The following is a 23,109-nucleotide window of genomic DNA, read 5'->3' as shown; positions in this document are numbered from 1 at the left end:
CTTGCTAAATAGACTATCGGGAATCACATATATTGGTACTACATGTATTTGTTTTCTGGGAAACCTAATGACAATCTAGCCACAAAAAGTTATTTATGACTGACCCTGTGAATTCAAACTGAATTTTGTCCCCTCCTTCAAGAGAAGTTGAAGTTCAACATTGTAATGAAAGGTATAGTGTAAGCAATTGTGTACAGTGTAAACCGCCTTAGCAAACATATATATAAAACATACATCATGTATAATGGACACCTGTCTAATATGAACAGTGGTCAATAAACTGTATAATGGACACTGTGACCTAATATGTATGCTACTGAATTTACAGATTTTTAAACCCAAATTGTTCTAACAGTTAACTAGTACATGTGTACTACCCAATGGATAATGACCATTTCCAACCAAGTCTCATGAAGTAATGTAAGTTTGGTCATCATTCCTTTTATAACTGATACAATTTTCCTTCAATCAGATCAAAGAGTAAGGTTAATGTGATGGGCTCCCTACTGATACACAGAATGGAGGATACAAATATCCTGTAAATTAAACAGTTCAAAAGAGAGTATGGGAGACTAGATTAAGATCAAATTCAGGATTATCAGTTAAAATCCTTACACATCATGGTACAGTGTAGAAAAGCTGACTAAGATTTATTTAAAGGCCAGTACAAACATTTGACCTTCAGATGACAATGCTTATAGGAATTTTGTTGAAATTTTAATTTTAAAATCATTTGTTGATGACTGGAATTAAGAGTTACTGTACACGAAAGTACACTAACATTTTCAATGCAATCCTTAACTTTTAACTGATGTTCATTTCATTCTTTAGTTTCTCTGCCACTGGATTCTGACATTCATTGTTAAACCTGCATTCGTACTGAATGTAATAATGCAGTAAATTATTCCACAAGGCAGCATCCTATAATTCCTAAGAACCTCTACTTTTTCACATTTTATGCAACTGTAAATAGGTGAAGATACTACTTCTACCTGTTGTAGTCATGAACTGAACCTGGTTTGTCTGTCTCAGAGTCAGGCATACATACCACTTGACTAAAATACATTACTGACACCTTGTACACCTAGTCTGTTGCACTCCTCACCCTCCACACTTACCTGACATTCATTCTCAAATGTCACCAAGATTCACCTTTCAGAGTGGTTGATACCCATTTTCAACTAAGACACCTGCTGCTGACAGCCAGAAGTGCCCCCAAATGTAATGAGAGGGGACATAAAATCTGACTGCCATGGTTCATCTTTCTCACAATCAGGTGCACATACCAGTAGATAAATAGGATCTGACTAATTAGTCTGGACCAGCTAGGGTTCTTAATAAGTGGCCTGTTGTACCCAGACTGCTACAAAACACTCAATTCTAACGGTATGAGTTGAAAAGCACATAAAGAGTTCAAGGCCTGTTGTACCCAGACTGCTACAAAACACTCAATTCTAACTGTACGAGTTGAAAAGCACATAAAGAGTTCAAGTCCTGCATATAAAGGACATTTTAGATGTCATGTCCCTTAATGTCCTATATATAAAGACACCTTTGCATGCCCCTTAATGCACTATATAATGACACCTTTGCATGCCCCTTTATGTCCTTTATATAAAGGATGCATATGTCATGTCCTTAAATGTCCTTTATATACAGGTTTGATTGTATGTCAAGTTTCATAAATGTACCAAACAACAAAGGCCAAAGAGAAGAAAAATCATTAATATATGGAAAGTAATAAGACTTTCATGTCTCACTCTTTCTGACATTGTCAAAGATGCCACTTAGTGTAAAACTTCTTTGGTCATGGACTATAAAGTGCATTACGATATCATAGATTGATTTAGAAGTATCCAGAGGTTCAGTGGATCCATCCACACATTTTTTAGTAAAAAAAAGAATGTTACAGTGACAAAGCAGAAATCTGGATATATTAAACATAACAAACCAGTCCTTTTTATAAATCAAACCCTGTTAGAAAAAAAAATCTGGATCCACCCTTGGATTTCAAAGGTAAATCAAAACTGGCAATTGCATAAGATGTGACATTCATGGATCAAGGACAGTTTTGGGAATGAAGATGAGCTATCAATTTTAAAACTGTACTATTTGTTATGCAATTATATTGGACATTCTTCCCATTAAATGTTTAACAACAAAAACCATGGTCAGTCTGGATGGATGCACAACAACTTGCCCAAGGGACAACATGCTTATCCAACAACTCACTGTTTGACATATTGCCAAAATATACATTACAAATGTGACACTCTGCCAGGCAACACAACCTGTCAATCTGCAGGCTGTGCACACCAGAATGACATCTTGTCAAACTACCAAAAGAGCTCACTTTTAAATTGCTGCTGAGATTATTTAATGAAAGGTTCACAAAGATGTTTTTCTTAAGAGTTGTAAAATAATACTGAATAAAATTCATTCAATATTGAATAAAACTTAGTATGTAAGCATGGCAAAATATTATTGCTTTTTCTGCCAAGGTAGTGACAAAGTTAAGATTACAGTATACGCTAAAGGTTAAAGCTTTTGCAACTCATACAGGGATTGGGGAATACATTATTGCACCAGCTGCAGGAGAGAACACAGACTTCTGTGGACTTCATATTAGAAAATTCAACATATGTTTAGCAAGTTTTAACAAAGTTTGCATATTCTGATAAGTTGTGGAGTTTTTGCTCAGTGAAGTGTTGCTTGAATGAATTTGTGTTTCAGCACAATGTCTTACTGGTGAGTTTGGTGAGATGTCACATGGATTAGTTGTCTATTCAAAAACTTGTCAAAGACCAGTCCAGCTCATCTTTAGTTGCCATTTAATGTTCTCCTACAGCTTGAAATGTGTCCAAGGACCCAATGTACTGATTACACTCACAAGTCCAATTGCAAACTGCACGGACCTATATTTGCCATCACAAAAAGCAAGGGCAAGTCTGTGTAGTTTGTCTGAAGTAAAGGAAACATATATCCTTTCTGCTGGCACATTAAGCAACAACAGATCATGATCTATGTTGTTTGCAGTAGGACTCAGTACATACAGTACCCATAACTATGGTAGAATCCAAAAGATCTTGGTTCCAATGTAAGTTCAATACCTTACATGAAACGTTTTGACGCAAAAAAGTGAAAATCAAACTTGATCCAGGTCTTCATGATTATCAAATTTGGTTTGATCCATGGATTCTATCAGCAGTTACTGAGCAGGAAGAAAATTCGTGCAAGATGGTACATGCACAAAGACATGCAACTATGCATATTCAGATATATGGACAAAATATGTGCAAGCAAATTATGCAATCCATAGGATATTACGAGAGAGCACAAGTAAATAGCATGACCATGAAATTCCATATCAAAAACCTAGCCTGGCATTAACAAATATGAAAAGTAAAAAGGCAGGCATCATGACATAAGTATTGGGTCACATTAATGATTAATGTTTACACTAGGGCACAAGTTATGTGATTAGACCCTGTCCCCCGGGTGGTCTAAAGCGCTCTCCATCACGGATCACTGCCATCTCACCTTTGTCTGTGTGGATTTGAGTCTTGGGCGTGGCCAATGTGGACATGTGAAAAAGCTTGCTGGTAGCTTCTCATGAGTAGATGGTTCTTTCAGGAGTTTTCCCAGGTTCTTCCTCCACCATTAATACTGGCCAGCATGTATAGCCTATCTTATGCTGAAAAATGGCGTTAAACCCTATAACAACAACAAGACCCTGTCTCATAGCATTATTGTTTAGGTGAACAGAAATTTATATTATAAGTAAATAATTCTAAAACTGGTAACGTTATTTGTAAGTTGTCTGTCCCATAAGTAAACCAACACTGAAGGAAGAAAATGGTTCAAAATTGTAAAGAAATGACATGTCACAAAAAGAGGATCAAAATGTATTGCAACAAGGTAAGCATGAATACTTGAAGTAACACTAAAATTGTTGCAAAAGCTCAAAGTGAAACTTCAGAACAAGTTGATTGTTTAAACATAGTAAATTATGTTTCTCTGAGAATACATTCCCAATCCCATTAATGCTAAGATAAAGCTCTACTACCTCTTGAATCCAGCCATCGCAGAAAGATGAAAATCTTCATTTTCCCCATCTATATACTTGAATCCAGCCATCGCAGAAAGATGAAAATCTTCATATTTGCCATCTATATACGAGACCTCGTAAGGAAGATATGCTTCTTAACACATCCTTTTACCGCCTCTAGATTTCTATCATTGTTTACGCCAGTTTATAATGAGCACTACCTAAATGAGGATTCATGTAGGAAGGAGTGGGATGATGAAATAGTAATGAGATTCGGTAAATATTCTTGGAGATGCACAATTTACTAAAGATTTTCTTTTTCCTTTCCATACATTCCCTATTTATATTAGCACCTGGTGAATAGGTAATAGGAAAAGGCAATACTCAACATTCTACCTGTATCATGGATACCTTGGAGGGAATAAGGATTTTTCAGAGTACGACAGTCAACCACACTCCTAACACAAAACCAGACAGGTAAGCTCTGATTACCGTTATCTGGGAAAAAGGGAAATAAAACGGACTTTTTCCTACAAATTTAATTCCATGGCAAATATAGTAAAACAGATGTTCAACATCTATGATAAGACTACTGATTTTAGACTGGTTAGTGATGGTCTGGCTTGCAGCCAATGGATGTACCATATTCAGTTCTTGTTTCTGTTAAGCCAGATCACACAGAAAAGGTTGATGGTGCGTTCCTGCCAATGGCACCCATATTGTCATGGATTGCCACATTCAGTTGAAACGCGTGACTTGCTGATATAGGGATCTTTTGTGAACTCAGAATATGCTTAGTATATTGCTCACCTTACTACTGATGCCAGGGATTAACCAGAAGAGGAACTGCCAGGTCCCATGGCATTACTATATATATTTCACATAGTGTCTGTGTACACAGACCAGGTCCTGCATCACCACCTCTAAAGATTGACTGGTGTATGGTCAGTCTTTGATTCCCTGCTGATGGCAGTATTATTTTGCTTTGAAACCTGTTTGCATCATCATGATTTGAACTGGAGATAGTTTGTGTCCTCTGAAAGGGTATGCAATTCACTGACATTGCGTGAATAAACAAGAGCTATCAAGAGACATGTTTTCATGATAGCAGCTTCAAAAAGGTGCTAGCTAAGGGTTCAAATAAATAGAGGCATGTCAACACAAATGACAATTCCAATTGGGAAACTGGGTAAAAGATTCTGACAAATTCAAGTCACAATAGGTCTGATAAATCCATATTGTGATCAATATCCACTCTACCATGATGCTTGGGTGGGGCTGAGTTTATATAACAGAAGCCTTTGTGTCTTCCCATTAAAAAGCCAGAGGGAAAAGTTAACCAGCTGCAAAACTTAATAACTCAATGGGGCAATGCAATTAGCATTGTAGATCATTTACCCAGGACTTGTCCCACCTGAGATTTACTCTCACTACTGACCCCTTGTATTTCCATACCAGGATTGGTGGTGAATATGCATACTCCCAAACCCTCCCAATGCCTCTGGCTGGGGGGCTTGAGAGCTCAAAATGAACAGATCTGTCACCAGGTGGCCAACAAGTATACTCATTCACTTGAAGATCAATGGGTAGATGGACCGCTTGTGAAGGGGCTGGACCCTTCTTGACACTGAACTGGACAGGACAATAAGCCTGCCGAGAATATGTCTAGCAAAAACGTATTTCTCAACCCAATCCCTATCACTGTACCAAAGTACTGGTGACTGATGCCTGGTGACTTTGATATGTAATAAAGCAGCCCAAATTCAAAATGGCCACAGAAGTTAGGGTTGTGTTAGTCTACGTACATTTATAACTTGTGAAACATAGGATTAGATCCAGAAATATTCTGTACAGATCACCGAGAGGACCCTTCTGCTGTAACTCAGAGCCACAAGATATACCAGTAAGTGTCTAAAATGCACACCCATGTGTGTGGACAGAAGTGTCTGCATGCAATTTCACATTTTAAAGAACAAGTGCAATTTTCCTGGAAAACATCAGTCAGTATCAGTACAGGTTTGAGACTGATTTATCAGCCTAATATTTAAGAGGATCCCTCCTCAAAAACATTGAGCTCAACTGTAGCTCTCCTCAACTAGGAAGGCTCAAACTGCCAGTCACTTCAGAATTACCTGATGTGTGAGGGTGCTGCTCATCCTTCACAGGGAAAGGGGGAGAGGGCTCAACTCAATCTCTACAGTCACAGAGCTATGTACCTAGAGAAGGCTTTTCCTCCATCACATGGGTATGTGTGTCTCACTCTCCTCCCTTTGGACTTATAAAGGGCACTGCTCCTCCCTCACTGGGGATGCCTCACTCTCCACCTTGTGGGCTTGGAGAAGCTGTTGCTCCTCCCTACTCTGAAGAGACTAATCACGTGTGCACTTGGGATGATGGAGTGTCCATGTGAGAAGGGCTATATTGTCCTTTCTTAGTACTGACAGACCCTGAGACAACAATGAGGAAGGACAGGTATTGCAATGAGGAGTAGGAAGGCCAGTTCCTGCTCCCCTGATATGCACAGTGGCTCTTGGTACATCCCATACCTGCTGGAACAGAGATAGTAGAGTGGGTACCTGTCTGTTCATCACCAACTTGTGCAAGAAAAACAGGTGGTGTGGGTATCCCATGGAACCATCTTAGGCCCACATTTCCCCCCACTCTTTTTAGGCATAGCTCCTGCAAAGAAACTCTGAAAACAACAGTAATAAACAAAAAGATAGATGCACAAGTACTTTTAAGACCATGCAATGTTTAACAACAATAATAATAAAACAAGCTTTTGTAGATATGCCAAATGAGTGGTGTGAGTCCTGTAAGCAGTCCCTGTAACACCGAATATTATATCAGCTTTGTTGATGGTATACCAACAATCCACAAGATATAAGTAGGAATTTATTATAGGATATGATGTATGCTGTATCCAGCAAAAACTGAAACTGATTAAACAACCACAGCCACTAAGGAGCAACAAGGAAAATAATTGGGAAAAGTTTCTCCCTATCATTTATATGTTTTCAAACAGAAAAGGTAAAAATTTTCATCTTCCTTAGATTCCAAGATTCTGTAGGTAGTGGAGATTTTTCCTACCCCTAATGTGACCAAGGTGTATATTCAAAGGAAAACTTTGGGTGCAACATGTTCTGTGCATGGTGACCAGGTTCTACTTTGGCTTGTAAAAAGAAACAGGAAGGAGAGTTTGGTGGATCTGGCAAGTGAATTAAATCAGTCCTGATACCAGTGTGCACAAAAACAATTCTGAGGCACTTAAATTTTAAGGGTTATTTTAGTCTCTTGTCCAGAAGAAACTTGATACCTCCAAAGTGACTTGAATTAAATGGTGCAGGAAGGAATTGGATGGCCCTGCAAAATGGATGATGGAAGAGTGTTATTCAGTGATGACTGTCAGGTGGTGGTTTCTGGATAAAATGTGATGAACATTACCTACCAGTGTTACTGACCATATAGTGCACATCAACGATAAGACAAAATCTATGGGATGTTCTTGTTGTTGTGGCTTTAATGCCATTTTTCAGCATATGATAGGCTATACATGATGGCCAGTATAAATGGCTGAGAAAGAACTCAGGAAAAAGAAGAAACAATGCCCCATGGGAAGGCAAGCTTTCTCACACACCCAGATAGACTCAAACTCACACAGACAGAGATGAGATTGCAGTAAAGGCAAGCACTTTAGGCCACCTGGCTATCTGGGGACCTGAAAAGGGCTGTTTAACAAAAAATGAAATGGGACCATTGGTGAAAATTAATGGCAATTTGCACATTGATAGTCATTTGTGGTCTGTTCTCAAAACAACATTTTCCAAGCTGGAGTTACATTTTTTAGGTTGACTACTGACCCTCCCTTCAAGGATGCATCATTGCAAGATTGATATCATTACAAGAAATGGAAAGAAATCCACTAAGCTATGTTTTCACCCAAAGCTCTGTCTGATAAGATTTAATAATTTCTAATGAATATGCATAAATCTGCTTAACCAATCAGTGAGAGCCAAAGTAAAATTTTCTCAGAATGTTGACCCAACATCTTTCATGCTGCCTGAATAAGGCAATCAAGTTTCTCTTTCAAGCACTGTCACTTATTGATCAGTAAAATAAGCACTGTCACTTATTGATCAATAAAACAAGCACTGTCACTTATTGATCAATAAAACAAGCACTGATATGTATGAGCTTATTTCTTTGCGTTGTTGATAATGCACTTTTGTTGTGCATATTTATGAGAAATACTGAAATTATGCTTCACTAATGGTTTCCAAAACAATGTACATTAACTGGTTGACATGGCCCTCACAGAGCCCATATATTAATATTATTGAAAATATCAGGACGACCCTCAAATTCCAACTTCAGATAAATACTGACAAGATCCTGCTGATGATCTCACTGTAATTTGACAGTCAATACTTCATTGCCACACAAAAAATTTATACTATTTATACTAGTGTATTCCAAGGAGAGTGCATAAGTTATTGATTCTTAGGCAGTGGTTCCCAACCTGTGGGCCACAGGTTTATTCCACGGGGTCTGCAAATTTACATAGGTTCGCAGTGATTCTTGCTTGTCCAGACAGCACTATTTACATGTGACTGGGTGTGTGTGTGTGTGTGTGTCTGCAAAACTTTCTGAAGGAGAGGTCCTCATATTTAAATCAGTGGTGTACAACTGTTCCAAGGGACATGTAGCAATAAGCACCTTAGTATAATCCTACATACTCTTCGTTTTTAAATTTCTTCATACAGACATCCATTTCAGGTGCAAGATGATGCATCACACTGATGAATCACTTTTGTCACGATACTGTAATTTAAGAAGTTTTTTGGGATATATGTTTTAAAACCTAAATAGCCAAATTTCTAATTACCAAAGAAGAGGAGAGTGACAGCAATGAGTATCTGAGCAATGTGCAAGCTTCAAATGCAACTCTTTGCAAAAACAGAACTTTAAAATTAGATGGTAATTAAGCTAAGTGCTATCTGGCAAGAACAATAATTATGAACACTACAATGAAATCTGCATCAAAGGACATCTACTGTATATGAAGAATGCTCGTCAACAGAGATCACCTATTGTATATGAACGAAGTTTGTCTACAGAGGATGCCCACCCTTTATGAAGGATGCATGTCCACAGAAGTCACCTACTGTATATGAATGAAGTTTGTTTACAGAGGATACCCACCCTTTAAGAAGGATGCTTGTCTACCAAGGACAGCTTCTCTTTATGAAGAATGGCTGTCCACAGAGGACGCCTACTCTTTATGGAGGATGCTTGTCCACAGAGGGCACTTCTGAGATTCTTAGAGAAAATCATTTTAAAATTGCACTTTTTCGTAAATAAAATATGCTCTCTTAAACTCAAATGATGGTAACTTGGATTTTGGATTTTATTATTTTCACTAAGCATTCCTACAATAACCTATTTCTAGCAACATTCTTTTGGTACATAAATTTCAACTTAAAAAATCTCAATTATGTAAATTAATTTTTTCACCAATGAGTACCAAATCAAAGATTTTGTAAATATGTGGACAGTTAGGTTTCAAGTACACTGTTTCTACACGGCACGATGTCACTTGTATTTCTTTCTTCCTACCTGCATTCCCCGTAAGGCTGCAACTCCCATGTACAAGAATACACCATACAGCACTGGCATTGGAATATGCTGTGTAAGGGAAATAAAAATAATAACTTTGGTTTAATACCCGATCTAAAACCAAAATGTTAACGAATCTTTAAAATTAGAGAGCAAACTAAAGAACAAAGTGTTTTTTTATAAGCATGAATCCCCTCACAAAAAGTAGCACAACTGGATTTATTTACAATATACAAACTAGTATGAAGGATTGATTCCATGCTGCAATGGGAATTAAGCTCCTTGCATGGAGATATATTGGAAAATCTGTCTGCACAGGATTCAAACCCCTGGTTGTGAGTCTAACATCACAATTAAGTCAACATGTGGTGGAAGGATACTGGAAATTATAAGCCATTTCAATTTCTCCATTTCCAATCATCAGTCCCAAGTAAATATAAAATAATTGTCAAAAATTACCAAGTATAAAGTATTATTCAATTTTCCTTTTAAAGGTGCCATATTTCCCACATCATATTATTTACATTCTGATGTCTTCATTTGCTGAACTAGATTAGAATAATTAAAGAATGTTTGTTTAATTTTGGAGATTTGTTGCTTTGTTTTCTCAATAATAGCAAAGGAAACTATGCTACATTATTTATCTTGATTTGTATAGATGAATGGTATGTTGTTTTTTGGTAAGAGAAGCTTATTCTAAATTATGTTTTGTAACTAGTTACACAATACTTCTTTGCCAAAAGGTAGAGATCAAATTCAGTCTCATTAACTGGAGATTTCTGGTTTGTATTTTTACATTCAACTCTTCTAATTTTATCAACAAATTTATACTTGATGAACATTTTTAAAACCAAACACTTTTGACAAAATTTATATGTTGATATACACATTATCCTAAGAGCATGCTACTAGATTTATACCACTGACTTAATTAAAGTCAAATCTTGCAGCATTACTTTAATTCTTGCAAATTTAGTAAATACTCTGTTTTTCTTACATGAAACTTTAGGAAAAATATGTCAAAATATATTTATAAGCCAGTATGTCTTGGGACAGGATTAAATAATGATGATCTCTAATAATTTCCACCTTGTTGTTTTAAAATAACATCACATTTGATAAAATATATCAAGCAATGACTAGAATAAAAATTCCAAGTTGTCCCAAGACTTAAAGTACACGGTGCATGAAAAAAATTTCATAATTTTGTGTCCCAACTTTATAGGTCATAAAAAATTAGTTTTGAAAATAATTAAGGTGTCTCAAGACTTAGAGTGTCCAAAGTCTTACCATCATTATGGTATAGGACATCATTTCTGACAATTCAGTTTCCACCCTAAGTCTGGAACAATTTTATAGTGGACAATTCTTTGTACAGTATTTCATGTTATTTTTCATAGCCTTTAATTTTTTGCACATCATCAAGCTATACAAATAATAATATAGCATTATTTTTTGTACACAAGCAGTTATTTTTCATATATAAAATGTTATACTGTGCAGATTTACATTTGCCAAAGTGATCAAAAATACTGTCCTTTTAGTTTTAAAACAAAGAATAATAATATATAGCCTTATTAAATTCATTTGCCATTTTTTTTCAGCTGGCTTCAGCACAAGTATCAGTAAGTTAATAATGTTCTTAAGCCAATGGGCTTGTCGGACACATTCTCAATATCCCATGGGTAGCCTCATTTCCCTACATAGCACCTCACTAATCTGTTCAAGTGAATCTTGTGTTCAATCCAGTATTTATTGGAAAAGACCAAGATAAAGATCAAAGTGTATTTAATTAGTGTGTAAAATACATCTGCATAGCCATGTGGCCCAGTGACAATGGATCTTATAATTACAACAAGATTTATTTATTCAGGTTTTAATAGCCATGGAATGGAATAATGGAACATAATAGTACCCTTGTAGTGTTTACATAAGGTATAACACAGTGGTCAGGTAAATGAACAATAAAGATTACAATCACCCTGTAACTCGCTCTCTCTCTCTTGAATGTACATAGTGACTATCTACAATGTGTGTGATCCACGCCGAATCAGCTCGCAACATTACTTGCAATTTTATGTTTTTTCAGTGAATGTGTCATTCACTGAAAAAATATCGCAAATTGCAAGTAATGTTACAAGCTGATTTCACGTGGTTCATCTTCATAAATTTACCCACAACAATTTTTAAAAAATACACTCAGCATGGACATAATTTTACATATTATTACCTCCCTCTATCTCTCTCTCTCTCTCTCTCTCTCACACACACACACACACACACACATCATTAGACAGGCAATGTTATGCTTAATTTTTTTTTACAATTTAGTGCTGTTAGGTTGCCAAGCATCATGTGTTACATAAACCTTGTTTTGGTCCAAACCCTTTATTGTTCGTATACGGTCAGTACTCCAAAATAATATTTATGTTTTGTACATATAATTATTTTTTCATGTACGAAAAAATATATGAAATATGGTAACTAAGAAATTACCTTTAAAACACTAGTGAGGAAGACAGATAAGCCACTCAGTATTCCAACCATAAGTGCAGTCACTCTCTGCTCTCTGAAACAAAAACATACTGATTTCAGGAGAAACAGGACAAATGGTTAGACTTAATGTAACCATTTCTACTCAGACAAGCATTTTCTGCAAGATCATTTTTCTTCTGTAAATTTTATGTTACTACAGAATAATATTTAATTTAGCATGAACATTTCATGAAATCTGGATAAAAGACAGTTAAAATATATTATTTTACATTTTGTACAAGTTATATAATTCAAATTAGATGTAACTAGATATCAAACCATCGATAATACATAATGCCTAATGATTAGATCAGCACTTTAAGTTATGTTACACAGTTATCTACATAGTTCATCTTACTGGCTAACTAAATATACTGTTTACATAAAATATGGGATTATTATAATTTTTATCTCAACTTTTTGTAAGCCTTGGGCATAATACATTGATGACAACTTGTACGGTCTACCCAAAATTTGTACGGAATTTTTCTTTTTCGTCAGTGTATAACTGTACAACTGTTTTGTATGGTTCTTTTTGTACAAAATGTTTAATTTTGATTTTCTCTTTTTGTGTGCATCCAGGACTCTAGGCATAATTTTTTTAGAACAAGAATTCAGTGAGACTAGGGTGGCTTGAAACAACCAATCCGATCATACTCAAAACTGCACTTTTCCTTTGATAATGAAACGAGTTTCATTCATGGTTCAACTCCTGTGTGTGAAGATCTTGTAGTTTATTGCTCTGAAATTTGACGCTCACTCAGATTCCTAATACTGACTAACTTCCTGTACAGTAAGTACGTTTTCTTATTTCATAAATTATTATTTTATTATTTATACTTATTACTACCAAATGAATAAAGTGTGCATCAATTTTCATACTTTACATAGTGTGGCCAGTCATGCTGGAGTATTCGTAATTCTCCCAACTTTTCTGTGTGGAGATAAAGTAGATTCATTAAAATTTTAACAATATACTAATTAAAAATAAATACTCTGATTTTAGCACTAGAATTTACCATGCTGTTATAGTTTTGAATAAAGTTTGTTCAATACGTAATGCAAACAGGAAGATGCATTGCCATAATGACGGACATAGTACAGATGCTGAGTGACGTTGCTCTTGTGGCTTGAAAATACGTAACACTGCAATTTATATCAAGTTTGTGATCAAAATCGGCATACCATATAGCAAATTCATAACTTTTCAAACACCAGATATGCAATTTTAACAGAAACAATCAACAGCTTACAAGGTATAAACTTCTGGACTGCTACTGTGTCAATTTTTTTATTTCCAGATTTCAATTTTGGGAGAGTTAATGGCGTAACATCCTGGGGTTTATGGGGGAAAATATAAATTCATTAACACATTTGTAATAGTGAGATCTTCCTATATCACATGTCAAATCTAAATTTTTTAATTATGTTTTTTTTATATTTCTCTCATCTAGCTGAAATATACCATCCATCAAATGGCTGAGCCTAACTCAAAGAAATGCAAGCTTAAAGACACTGACCGAGGTCATGGCAAGTTTCAGGCTGATTGGATTAAAGTCTTCCCTGGCTTTTAGTAAAATATGCAGTAAAGACATTAAAGTGGTGGTGTCAAGCATATATGATCTGGAGGAACACTTCAGGACAAGACTGCTCCTGTGGCCTGGTGGTTAGAGCATCCACCTTGGATGCGGGAGGTCGCGGGTTTGAACCCCGGCAGAAGCATACCAAAGACGTACAAAAATGGTACTAACAGCTGCCTCGCTTGGCGCTCAGCATTAAGAGGTTAGTGTTAGTGTCAGGATAACGTGACTGGGTGAGACATCATGCTACATGTCTGCAGCATGATGCCCCAGTGCTAGACATCACTATAAACTGTCACACTGCAGACATCGTAGCGATATGACTTAAGTTTTTAAAAGTTACTTTAAAAATCTAAATCACACACACACACACACACACACACACACACTTCAGGACAAAACTGCATGAAAGAAATTTTGAAATGATGTAGGGAGCATCCACCAAAAGCTTCTTTACTTAGCCAAAGCAGGAAGATGATAGTGTTATAAGTAAAAAGAATCAAATAAAGTTTTAGAAATGCAAATAATTATGTAAACGTGTAAAAATACTTTGTGTATAGCATTTGCTGTTTTAAAACTGTTGATCTTACATAATGTATGAATGCATTTTTTTGTGTAAGTTTTTTTTGGTCTTTGTAAGGTTTTCATTGGTCTGGCATCCAGGTTTTCATCTTAAGGGGCTGACACCTATGGTAAAATGGCAAGCAATTGTCTGGCAAGAAAGGCATGCTGTTTCCACCATGCCATGATGGTATGAAGGAAACCCAGAAAGATGAGTATACAATACAGTGGAATACCACTTTAACGAGATAAATGGGGTCCTAAAAATTGGACTACGTCAATATCGGGGTTGCGTTAATGCGGGGTTTTACAGGATTTTACTTTTCTCAGGAAACAACTCACTGGCACATATATGTGTATTCATGTCTAATGTACATGTTGAATGGGGTATCAACACCGTTTATTATCATGCCGTAATGGCATGCAGTTCATCCATAATGCATGAAATTCCATTGAAAAATAGCACAAACAATTACAATATTCAATAATTTTGTCCCAGATCATTGTGTCTGAATTCAACATCTAATATACAGCATGAACAGAGTATTGACACCGTTTACTTGCCGTCTGATATCGTACCGTCGGGGCTTGCAATTAATCCATCATACATATAATTCCATTGCAAAAATTGCATACATATTTAAAATATTCAATAATTTTGTTACAGATCATTATGTGTCTGAATTCAGTGGGAAAAATTAACAGCAAAATTAGGTTAAGAAAGACAAAGTACGTGTACGGTTCATTAGGTTCCAGGGTCTATGAACAGTGTCTGTACAAATTACATACTGCTAAAATTTTCTCATATGCGTTTCTGTGTACATTTATCCATTGCAAATTTCCAATAATTAATGCTTGTACACCTACCTATGCATCTGAAGGACTACAGCAAGAATAATTATCAATCAATACATGCTTTCAGCTTGCACATAACTTTTACTTCAGATTTTGTGAATATCGAAAGAAACCTGCGAAAACTACTATACTAATCTTTGCGCAAAGTGCAGAGAAACTGCTTTTCCATAAAGGTACAATATTTTTATAAAAAATAGGAAATTAATAATGAGTTCATAAACAAACACCATACACATGTAAAACCAGAGAACTAAGTGCAGTAGGTCTGCAATGGTCACGAGTCACTTTTATAAAAAATTTAAGCTGAACGCATGTACAATTTCATACCCTTTCAATTTCCAGCTAATAAAGTGGACATTATTTACTGGTCAACTGATTGTGTCTAATAAATTCACCACGCCCAGCAAACATGTTGGCAGCTTTCGTTTTTTTATACATTTATTAAATTGCGAGAATCTTTTATCAACTACAGCATGGTCTGCTGCTTGGTTGTGTATGCAGTTAACGAAGAAACACATGTTGGCTACTGTTTGAGCAATGACTGTATACAGAATTAATTGAAGACAATCACAAAGACAACTTACTGACTTTACTCATGGATCAGTAATAAGTAACATTTCCGATAATGTTTATTTTGGCATAACACTTCAAGAACCTGGTGAAACTGTTAGATTTCAGAAGCTATGCCATGATCATATTATATTAAAATTAATGCGCAAACCTTTCCTCAAAATGATAATAAACATTTTACACACTATTTCTTGCACTTAAAAAAAAATATTTTTCCTGGTAACGAGAAAAATACTCGTACATGTATTTAAAATTTCAGGAACCATGCCAAGATCGTATCATATTCAAATTCATATGTGAACTCTTCCCCAAAATGATAATAAATGTTTTACACACTGTTTTTCATACTAAAAAAAATTTCCTGGTATGAGAAAAATACAGGCATGTATTTAAAATTTCAGGAACCATGCCACGATCATAATATATTCGAATTCATACGTGATCTCTTCCCCAAAAAGATAAATTTTTTATACACTATTTCACGTACTTGGAACAAAAGATATTTTTTCATGTGCGAATGAAGATACAAACTTTCGGGAGCCACACCAAGACCGCGTTAAATCCGAATTCACATTATTGGTGGGTACATTATGGCAGGGTCGCACTGCATTTCAAACTTTTATCATCATGTGATCATCAGCAGAACCTGGGTTCAGTGATAAAAAATTGTTGACTTAACAGATGTCGATAGGTTACTGAACAATGTTTGGGTGTATCCATTCACTGATGCATCAACTATCCCAACATTTTGGTCACAAAACAGTATGTTTGTCCCATGTTGTGATACTTCAAAAAAATAGAGCAAACCTTTAAATAAGCAATTTTTATTGTCTTTAATCTGTGTTTTACTACCTGGTTCGTACTTATAGCACCATCTGGCTAAAGTCAGCACAACCGTTTAGAAACTAAATAAATAAGAAAGAAGAGTTTGATCAACTGAGGAAGGCATGTACTTAAATATGATTCTTTGTCTCAACTGATGAAGGCATGTACTTAAATATGATTCTATGTCTCAGTGTCAAATCTGAGTGCTGAAAATCACCATTAAACTTCTCTCTTCATATACAAGCACATCTGGCCTGGACACCTTTACATCTTTGAATGCAAGTTTATTTCTACCAAATTTAAATTTAATCAAGTTTGGGTACCCTTGGTAATCAATTGCAATATGCATTGTCACCTCTATCATCACCCCTGTTTGAATCCATAGGATAACACTGTTGATCTTACACCAGTCTCTACAAACATTCAACTTTCCCAAATAGGCCTTCAAAGTGAAGGGTCTTCTTAGCTTGTCAGATTCTCTTCACAACTGAAAGCTGAAATTCCTTGCCAAACAAGGCTTTCCTAACAAGATTTGCCTCGGAATGTCTATTGCTATTGGGGGTTTCATGGTTGGAACAGAGATACTGATCGTAGCACCTAAAATTACCTCCCTTAGCTTCAATGCACATGCCCACAAAAAATGTCCAATTCCGGATAGTTCACCATTCTACATTTGGTTAGCTAAACACAAAGTCAACAAAGGAAGGAATCTTAGCTGTACTACAGATATTATGGTTAAACCAATGAATCAATTATATATGTCAAACATCTTTTGTTCGTACTAGGAGAATAATTAAGGACATTAATCAGATAATTAGATTCAATGTCCATCCTTACACTATATCAGATAATTAAATAATATTTACATTTTGCATGCTTAAATTATATCAAATAATTAAATTAAATACACTGCCCATACCTGATAATATAGATTCATTATCCATAATTTCAGATTCATTTCTAGGAACATTTCACTTTGCTCTCCAATTTTAAACATTTATTACACATTTATGGTTATATAACTTTAACGAAAACAATCTCAACAATTTGCCTTTTCATATGTTGATATATCCTTCTTTCTCAGTTACTTTCGCAAGGCTAATAGTTCATTTATAACATGAATTAAGAAAGTTATAACACAAGTTTGATAAGAAAATTATAACACAAATTTGATATGTTAGCTGATTTGTAATGCTGAATATTTTAAACCAGAAAAGCCTTTTTTTTAAAAAATGGAACACAGTATTTAAATGTATTCAGATGAACTTAACAAAGCAATAATTACATTAGCTATCATAACGACAGAGGAGTGTAATTAATGCAGACAGAATATTTATTCATATTTGGGTGTAAATATCTTACAATATTCAGATTAAATAATAATAATAATAATAATAATAATGAGAACTTTGTATAGCGCCTAATCTTTACAACATTAGACAACACCTATAAGATAAAAAACATATAATAATATCATTACAAAAACAAACACCATGAAATTAGAAAACATAAAAAAACATGCTGAGAATATTTAAGGTAGGAAACATTATTAGGTCTTTAAGTTTGTTCTCGCAGTCGAAATAAGTGAGTTTTGAGAGCACTCTTGAATTGGATCACTGTGTCTTTGTGTCTAAGTTCAGTGGGCAATTCATTCCACGTTGCTGGGCCCTGGTATGCAAAAGAACGCTGTCCATATGACTTTGTTTTCATAGTGGGAATAATGAGTATACAATTGTCAGAAGAGGAGCGTAAGTATCTTGCTGGTGTGTACACATGGGTGAGGTCGGATAGGTATGTTGGACTAGAGTTCGACAGTGAAACGTAGCACAGAGAACAAATTTTGTGTTTGATTCTAGATTGAATGGATTGCCAGTGTAGGGTACAGAGCAGTGGGGAGGTGTGCTCTGATCGTGGTACTCTAAGTATGATCCGAGCAGCTGTGTTTTGAACTTTTTGAAGTTTCTGGAGTAGATATTGAGATGAACCAGACAGAACTGAGTTACAATAGTCCAGTCTTGAAAGTACTAATGGACACACAAGTGTTTTAGTGGCATCAACTGAAAGATATTTGAGAACTGAGTTGATGCATCTCAGCTCAAGATATGCAGCTTTGCAAATGTTCATGACATGTTGGTGTAATGTGAGAGTACTGTCCAGAGTAACACTAAGGTTTCATACTTATTGTGTGAAATTAATGTTGGTGTTGCTGATATTTATTGTTTGGGGTAAAGGATGTTAATGAGAAAGTCTTTGTGTTGTGATCAGAATGGCCTCAGTTTTATCATCATTCATCTGCAGCTTGTTATATGTCATCCATGATTTCACATCAGAAATGCACCTCTCTACACCTTGGATGGTAGCATCAACTTCAGTTGGGTGGCTAGATTTGTATATTTAGGTGTCATCAGCGTACAATTGGTGAGACACTGGATGATGATCTATGACACTTGAAAGTGACTGAGTGTATAGAATGAAGAGAACAGGTCCAAGAACAGACCCCTGTGAAAATAACATGCCCAATGACATTTTTTTGTTTCATTTTCTTTCTGACTTTTAAAACATCAAGTATCGGACAATACATGCAATAACTTTCAGCATGATTTTTCTTTGTTTATGCTGACATGTAATAACTCTCAAATTTGCTGGGGTCTTTAGACAATTTTTCTGATTTCCACCAGCAAACTCATCTAGAACAGCCTTCTTAAAATTAGTTTAATTCTGTTTAACTTTCCTTGCATCAATTACATAAGTTTCAAAGATCAAATTATTTCACAGATTCCGTCCTATTACTTTGGTTCGCCTTTTAAATCAATTTTGATCCACGTGACCGGATGTAAAATTGCAAACAGTATGATTTAAAAAAGACACTGCTTGTAAGAACATACTCTAGAAGTCAATAGTAAATGGATACTCACAAATATTCATATTTGTTGTCTTTATCTATCAGTCACTCTTTCTATCGTAGCATCATTTTATACTCATTTTAACCAGAAACATGTTTATGTAATATACGTATGTGAACACACATTCATTCGAGGATATACATACCCATACACCAGATGAAATGAGACAGACAGACAGACAGAAAGGTGAGAGCCACAAATGTCCTATACAAGTGTCTAACATCGATATTTCTCCAAACTGTATACTCTAAAATTTCCAACCGTTCAAGGAAATAAAATTAAAATAATCATCAAGGAGACTCGTACGTGTGCCTGTCTGTTCAAGTGTGGTTGACATTTGTGCATCATGAAAAATATAATGAACATTAATAGAAAAGCAACAGTCTAAATCAATAATAAAAGAACCTTAAGAAGTTGGAATTTTTTTCTCGTTGTCGTTTAACCTCCATTAACTGCTATGATTGAAGCTGTAAAAAATAAAGATATTTTCATTATTCTTCAAGCAAGAGAAATTGCAAGAACTTTTTATGCAGCGATACACTTTCACACAATCAAATAATACAAACTAGAGCATGAGGTAGTAGTATTAGGAAAGATAATGAAGTTTTGAAATGGGCAGAGAATATTTATTTGAAAGCTGGGAGCAGCGCAAGTTTGTGAGAAAAAAATAGGATGTAAAAACAATTGATCAAATATTATAGAATTTCTTTTTAAGATAGTGAGATATCGATCCTGCTTGTATAATGTGAGCGGTCTGTCACATTTTCTTGATCTACATCTGCCATCTTAACTGACTGAACTATCAGGAAGTGAGTTGCACCGAGATGCCCTCTGGTGTTTTCAAGGGGAGATATTAACCGTGAAATCCCCTATATCGAATAGATCATTCACTGAGGACCTGTTCCACTTGAGAGGGGCTATCAAAATTAATTTGCAGTTCTGACCCTCGATTTATGCATAGCCCTAAAACCTCTCCCAGCTGACTGATAAGCAATTTGTGATTCCACTATGGTACAGAAAAGTACATCATTCCAAGATCTAATATGGAAGATCCTGATACAATATTATGCATGAGCTTAGATGTGTAATGGAAAACATTCTTATCTGCCTTTAAAAACAGTGGGCATGTTATATTCACTGCTTTGATGTAATGTGTGAAGCTCAGTGGTAAATGTGTCTGAATGTGTTCAATACCTGCATATTCAAAATGTTGTTGGTAGCTGACTTTCAGAAAAGAACGCCTTAGAATTGCCCAGATCATGATATTTCCTTTATCTTGGCTGACTGTGGTAGCAGATGAAAGAAGGGATGTTGGCCCTTGTCTTTTACAGCTTCTGATGCCTTCACCTTCTCAATCAATTTCAAAGTTGGCAATGCACAATATATTTCCTCAACAGTCTCTTTAAAGCTGAATTCATTGTGGGCAAGTATCATGGTTGGTCTTGCCAATATGGATGACTGGAGTGTGTGCTGGATGGATGGATAGATGGTCAACTCATTTGCTGGTAGGATGGTATATATGGCTGTCGACTGGATAGTTGGTTGGTCTTGCCAATATGGATGACTGGAGTGTGTGCTGGATGGATGGATAGATGGTCAACTCATTTGCTGATAGGATGGTATATATGGCTGTCAGCTGGATAGTTGGTTGGTCTTGCCAATATGGATGACTGGAGTGTGTGCTGGATGGATGGATAGATGGTCAACTCATTTGCTGATAGGATGGTATATATGGCTGTCAACTGGATAGTTGGTTGGTCTTGCCAATATGGATGACTGGAGTGTGTGCTGGATGGATGGATAGATGGGCAACTCATTTGCTGGTAGGATGGTATATATGGCTGTCGACTGGATAGTTGGTTGGTCTTGCCAATATGGATGACTGGAGTGTGTGCTGGATGGATGGATAGATGGTCAACTCATTTGCTGGTTGGATGGTATATATGGCTGTCAACTGGATAGTTGGTTCTGGAACTGCCAATGTAGAAAGTGTGGTGAAATGGAGAGATCAATCAAAATGATCCCATGATTCCATGTAAGCTGGAACTGTCAGCCAGTATGCAGCATGGCTCACTGAAGAAGTGCCTGATCTCTGGTCACTAGACTACAGGTGCAGGGAACCAATGGACTGGCTGGCCCAACTCTGCCATCTGCAAACCACGCCTACAAAAGCCCTCCTTCCATCTACTAGAGCAATCAGCAATATCACAGATATTTTTTGTAAGACAAAATCTGGGATCCAAGGAGCACCAAAGCTTTGTAAAAGGATACATATAATAGTATATTTCATTGATGAACTCATTTTCACCTGCTTTTCCTACTGTTTCCATATTTTAATCTGCATGATGATTTGAACATTAAGTGGAAGATAAAGAAACTCTTGCTCTCCCTCTTTCTCTGTCTGATTTGGTCATCTCAGCTTGTGGCTAGACAAATGTCATCCAGACAGTCAACTCAGTAACCATATGGATGGTCTGTGCAGTGAAACAGATCAGCTAACTAGATACCCTTAAAGTTCATGGCATAACCAGACATTATACATAACGACCTGCTAAAGTAAAAGACTTACATTCACTGATCACGGCCTGAAAAAAGCGGTGGCCAGAGGTCGATGACCTGCAGTTTTCATAGTTCGACCCAAGCAATAAATTTGTCCATAGTCAGTCAGACTTCCCACATTTCCCAAGAAATGTAAATTAAAAGTATTCCTCTGTAGCATCATAAATGTTTCTTAAAGTGTCGAATGTCAGGAAGTATAATTACGTAAAATTACATACAAGCAATGTTACTCAAAGCCTACTAATATTTTGCTGTGTACATGATAGTCAGATTGGAAGGAAGTGTAATGAAAAGTGTATGAGCCAGTGTAATTTTATCTCTGAAATCAAGTGCCCTTTCACATAAGTATCAATTGTCAAATCTTATTCAAAGGGGCTGCACCTAATTACTTGGAATGAGAAAATTCCAAAGTCATCCACTTGAAGCCACACTCACACTCAACAAGACTCAAGATGATTGATGCAATTGCTGGCTAAATAATGCATACTGCATGACTGATCCTATCCTTTAAGGTTGAATTTGCCACAGACTACAACATTTAAATGCAAAATGACCTGCATAGTATGAATATAAACAATCAATATGAGTAATGAATTTATTAACTTTGGTTTCTCATTGGCAAACCTGATGAACTGTTGGAACCCAAAAATGAAGAAAATGGACCCCCAGCAATAAAAGAATAAGCCACAAAAAGATGCAAAGTATGATGAATACCATGTCTGCACATTTAAAGAACAATGGAAAACAAATTGGCCATGGTTACTACTGACCATGTTAGAAGGTCAAGACTTCAATGCAGATATGGCAATAATAAAATGGTTGCTTTCTTCAGCAAGGCACTTGACCCACTTGTGCAATGAGACCACTGATAGAATCCAGAAAACTATCAGACTATAGCATATAATCTGTAAATGTGTTTCAGTTTTTATCATGTTAAATTGATTTGACCAGTTTGATTTATGATTATTTTGAGTCAAGTGACTGAAAACAAAGACCATTTAAGACTGCGGGACATTTTACTCTGATCAATCAAGAAAGAAACTGCCTTGTTTAACAA

The 23,109-nt window shown here is 35.9% G+C and overlaps 1 protein-coding gene across 5 annotated transcripts in view; it reads right to left on the bottom strand.

The window, feature by feature from the left end:
* Positions 1-23,109, bottom strand: part of LOC149789481 (electroneutral sodium bicarbonate exchanger 1-like) — a 258,615-nt gene that overhangs the window by 52,970 nt on the left and 182,536 nt on the right. For all 5 annotated transcript variants that reach the window (XR_016423667.1, XM_089971498.1, XM_089971496.1 and 2 more), the window contains 2 exons: positions 12,161-12,233; positions 9,665-9,733 (listed from right to left, as the gene is read on the bottom strand). Coding sequence is in view for 4 of the 5 variants with exons in the window: in XM_089971498.1 (XP_089827624.1) it covers positions 9,665-9,733; positions 12,161-12,233 (142 nt within the window). In the remaining variant the exon portion in view is untranslated. The remainder of the gene's footprint in view (positions 1-9,664; positions 9,734-12,160; positions 12,234-23,109) is intronic.

The sequence above is a fragment of the Sinohyriopsis cumingii genome, chromosome 10, assembly GCF_028554795.1.
Source record: "Sinohyriopsis cumingii isolate HCF-2022 chromosome 10, ASM2855479v2, whole genome shotgun sequence".
Lineage (NCBI taxonomy): Eukaryota > Metazoa > Mollusca > Bivalvia > Unionida > Unionidae > Sinohyriopsis > Sinohyriopsis cumingii.
The sequence above is the reverse complement of the archived record's forward strand: the minus strand, read 5'-3'. Positions and strand labels throughout refer to the sequence as shown.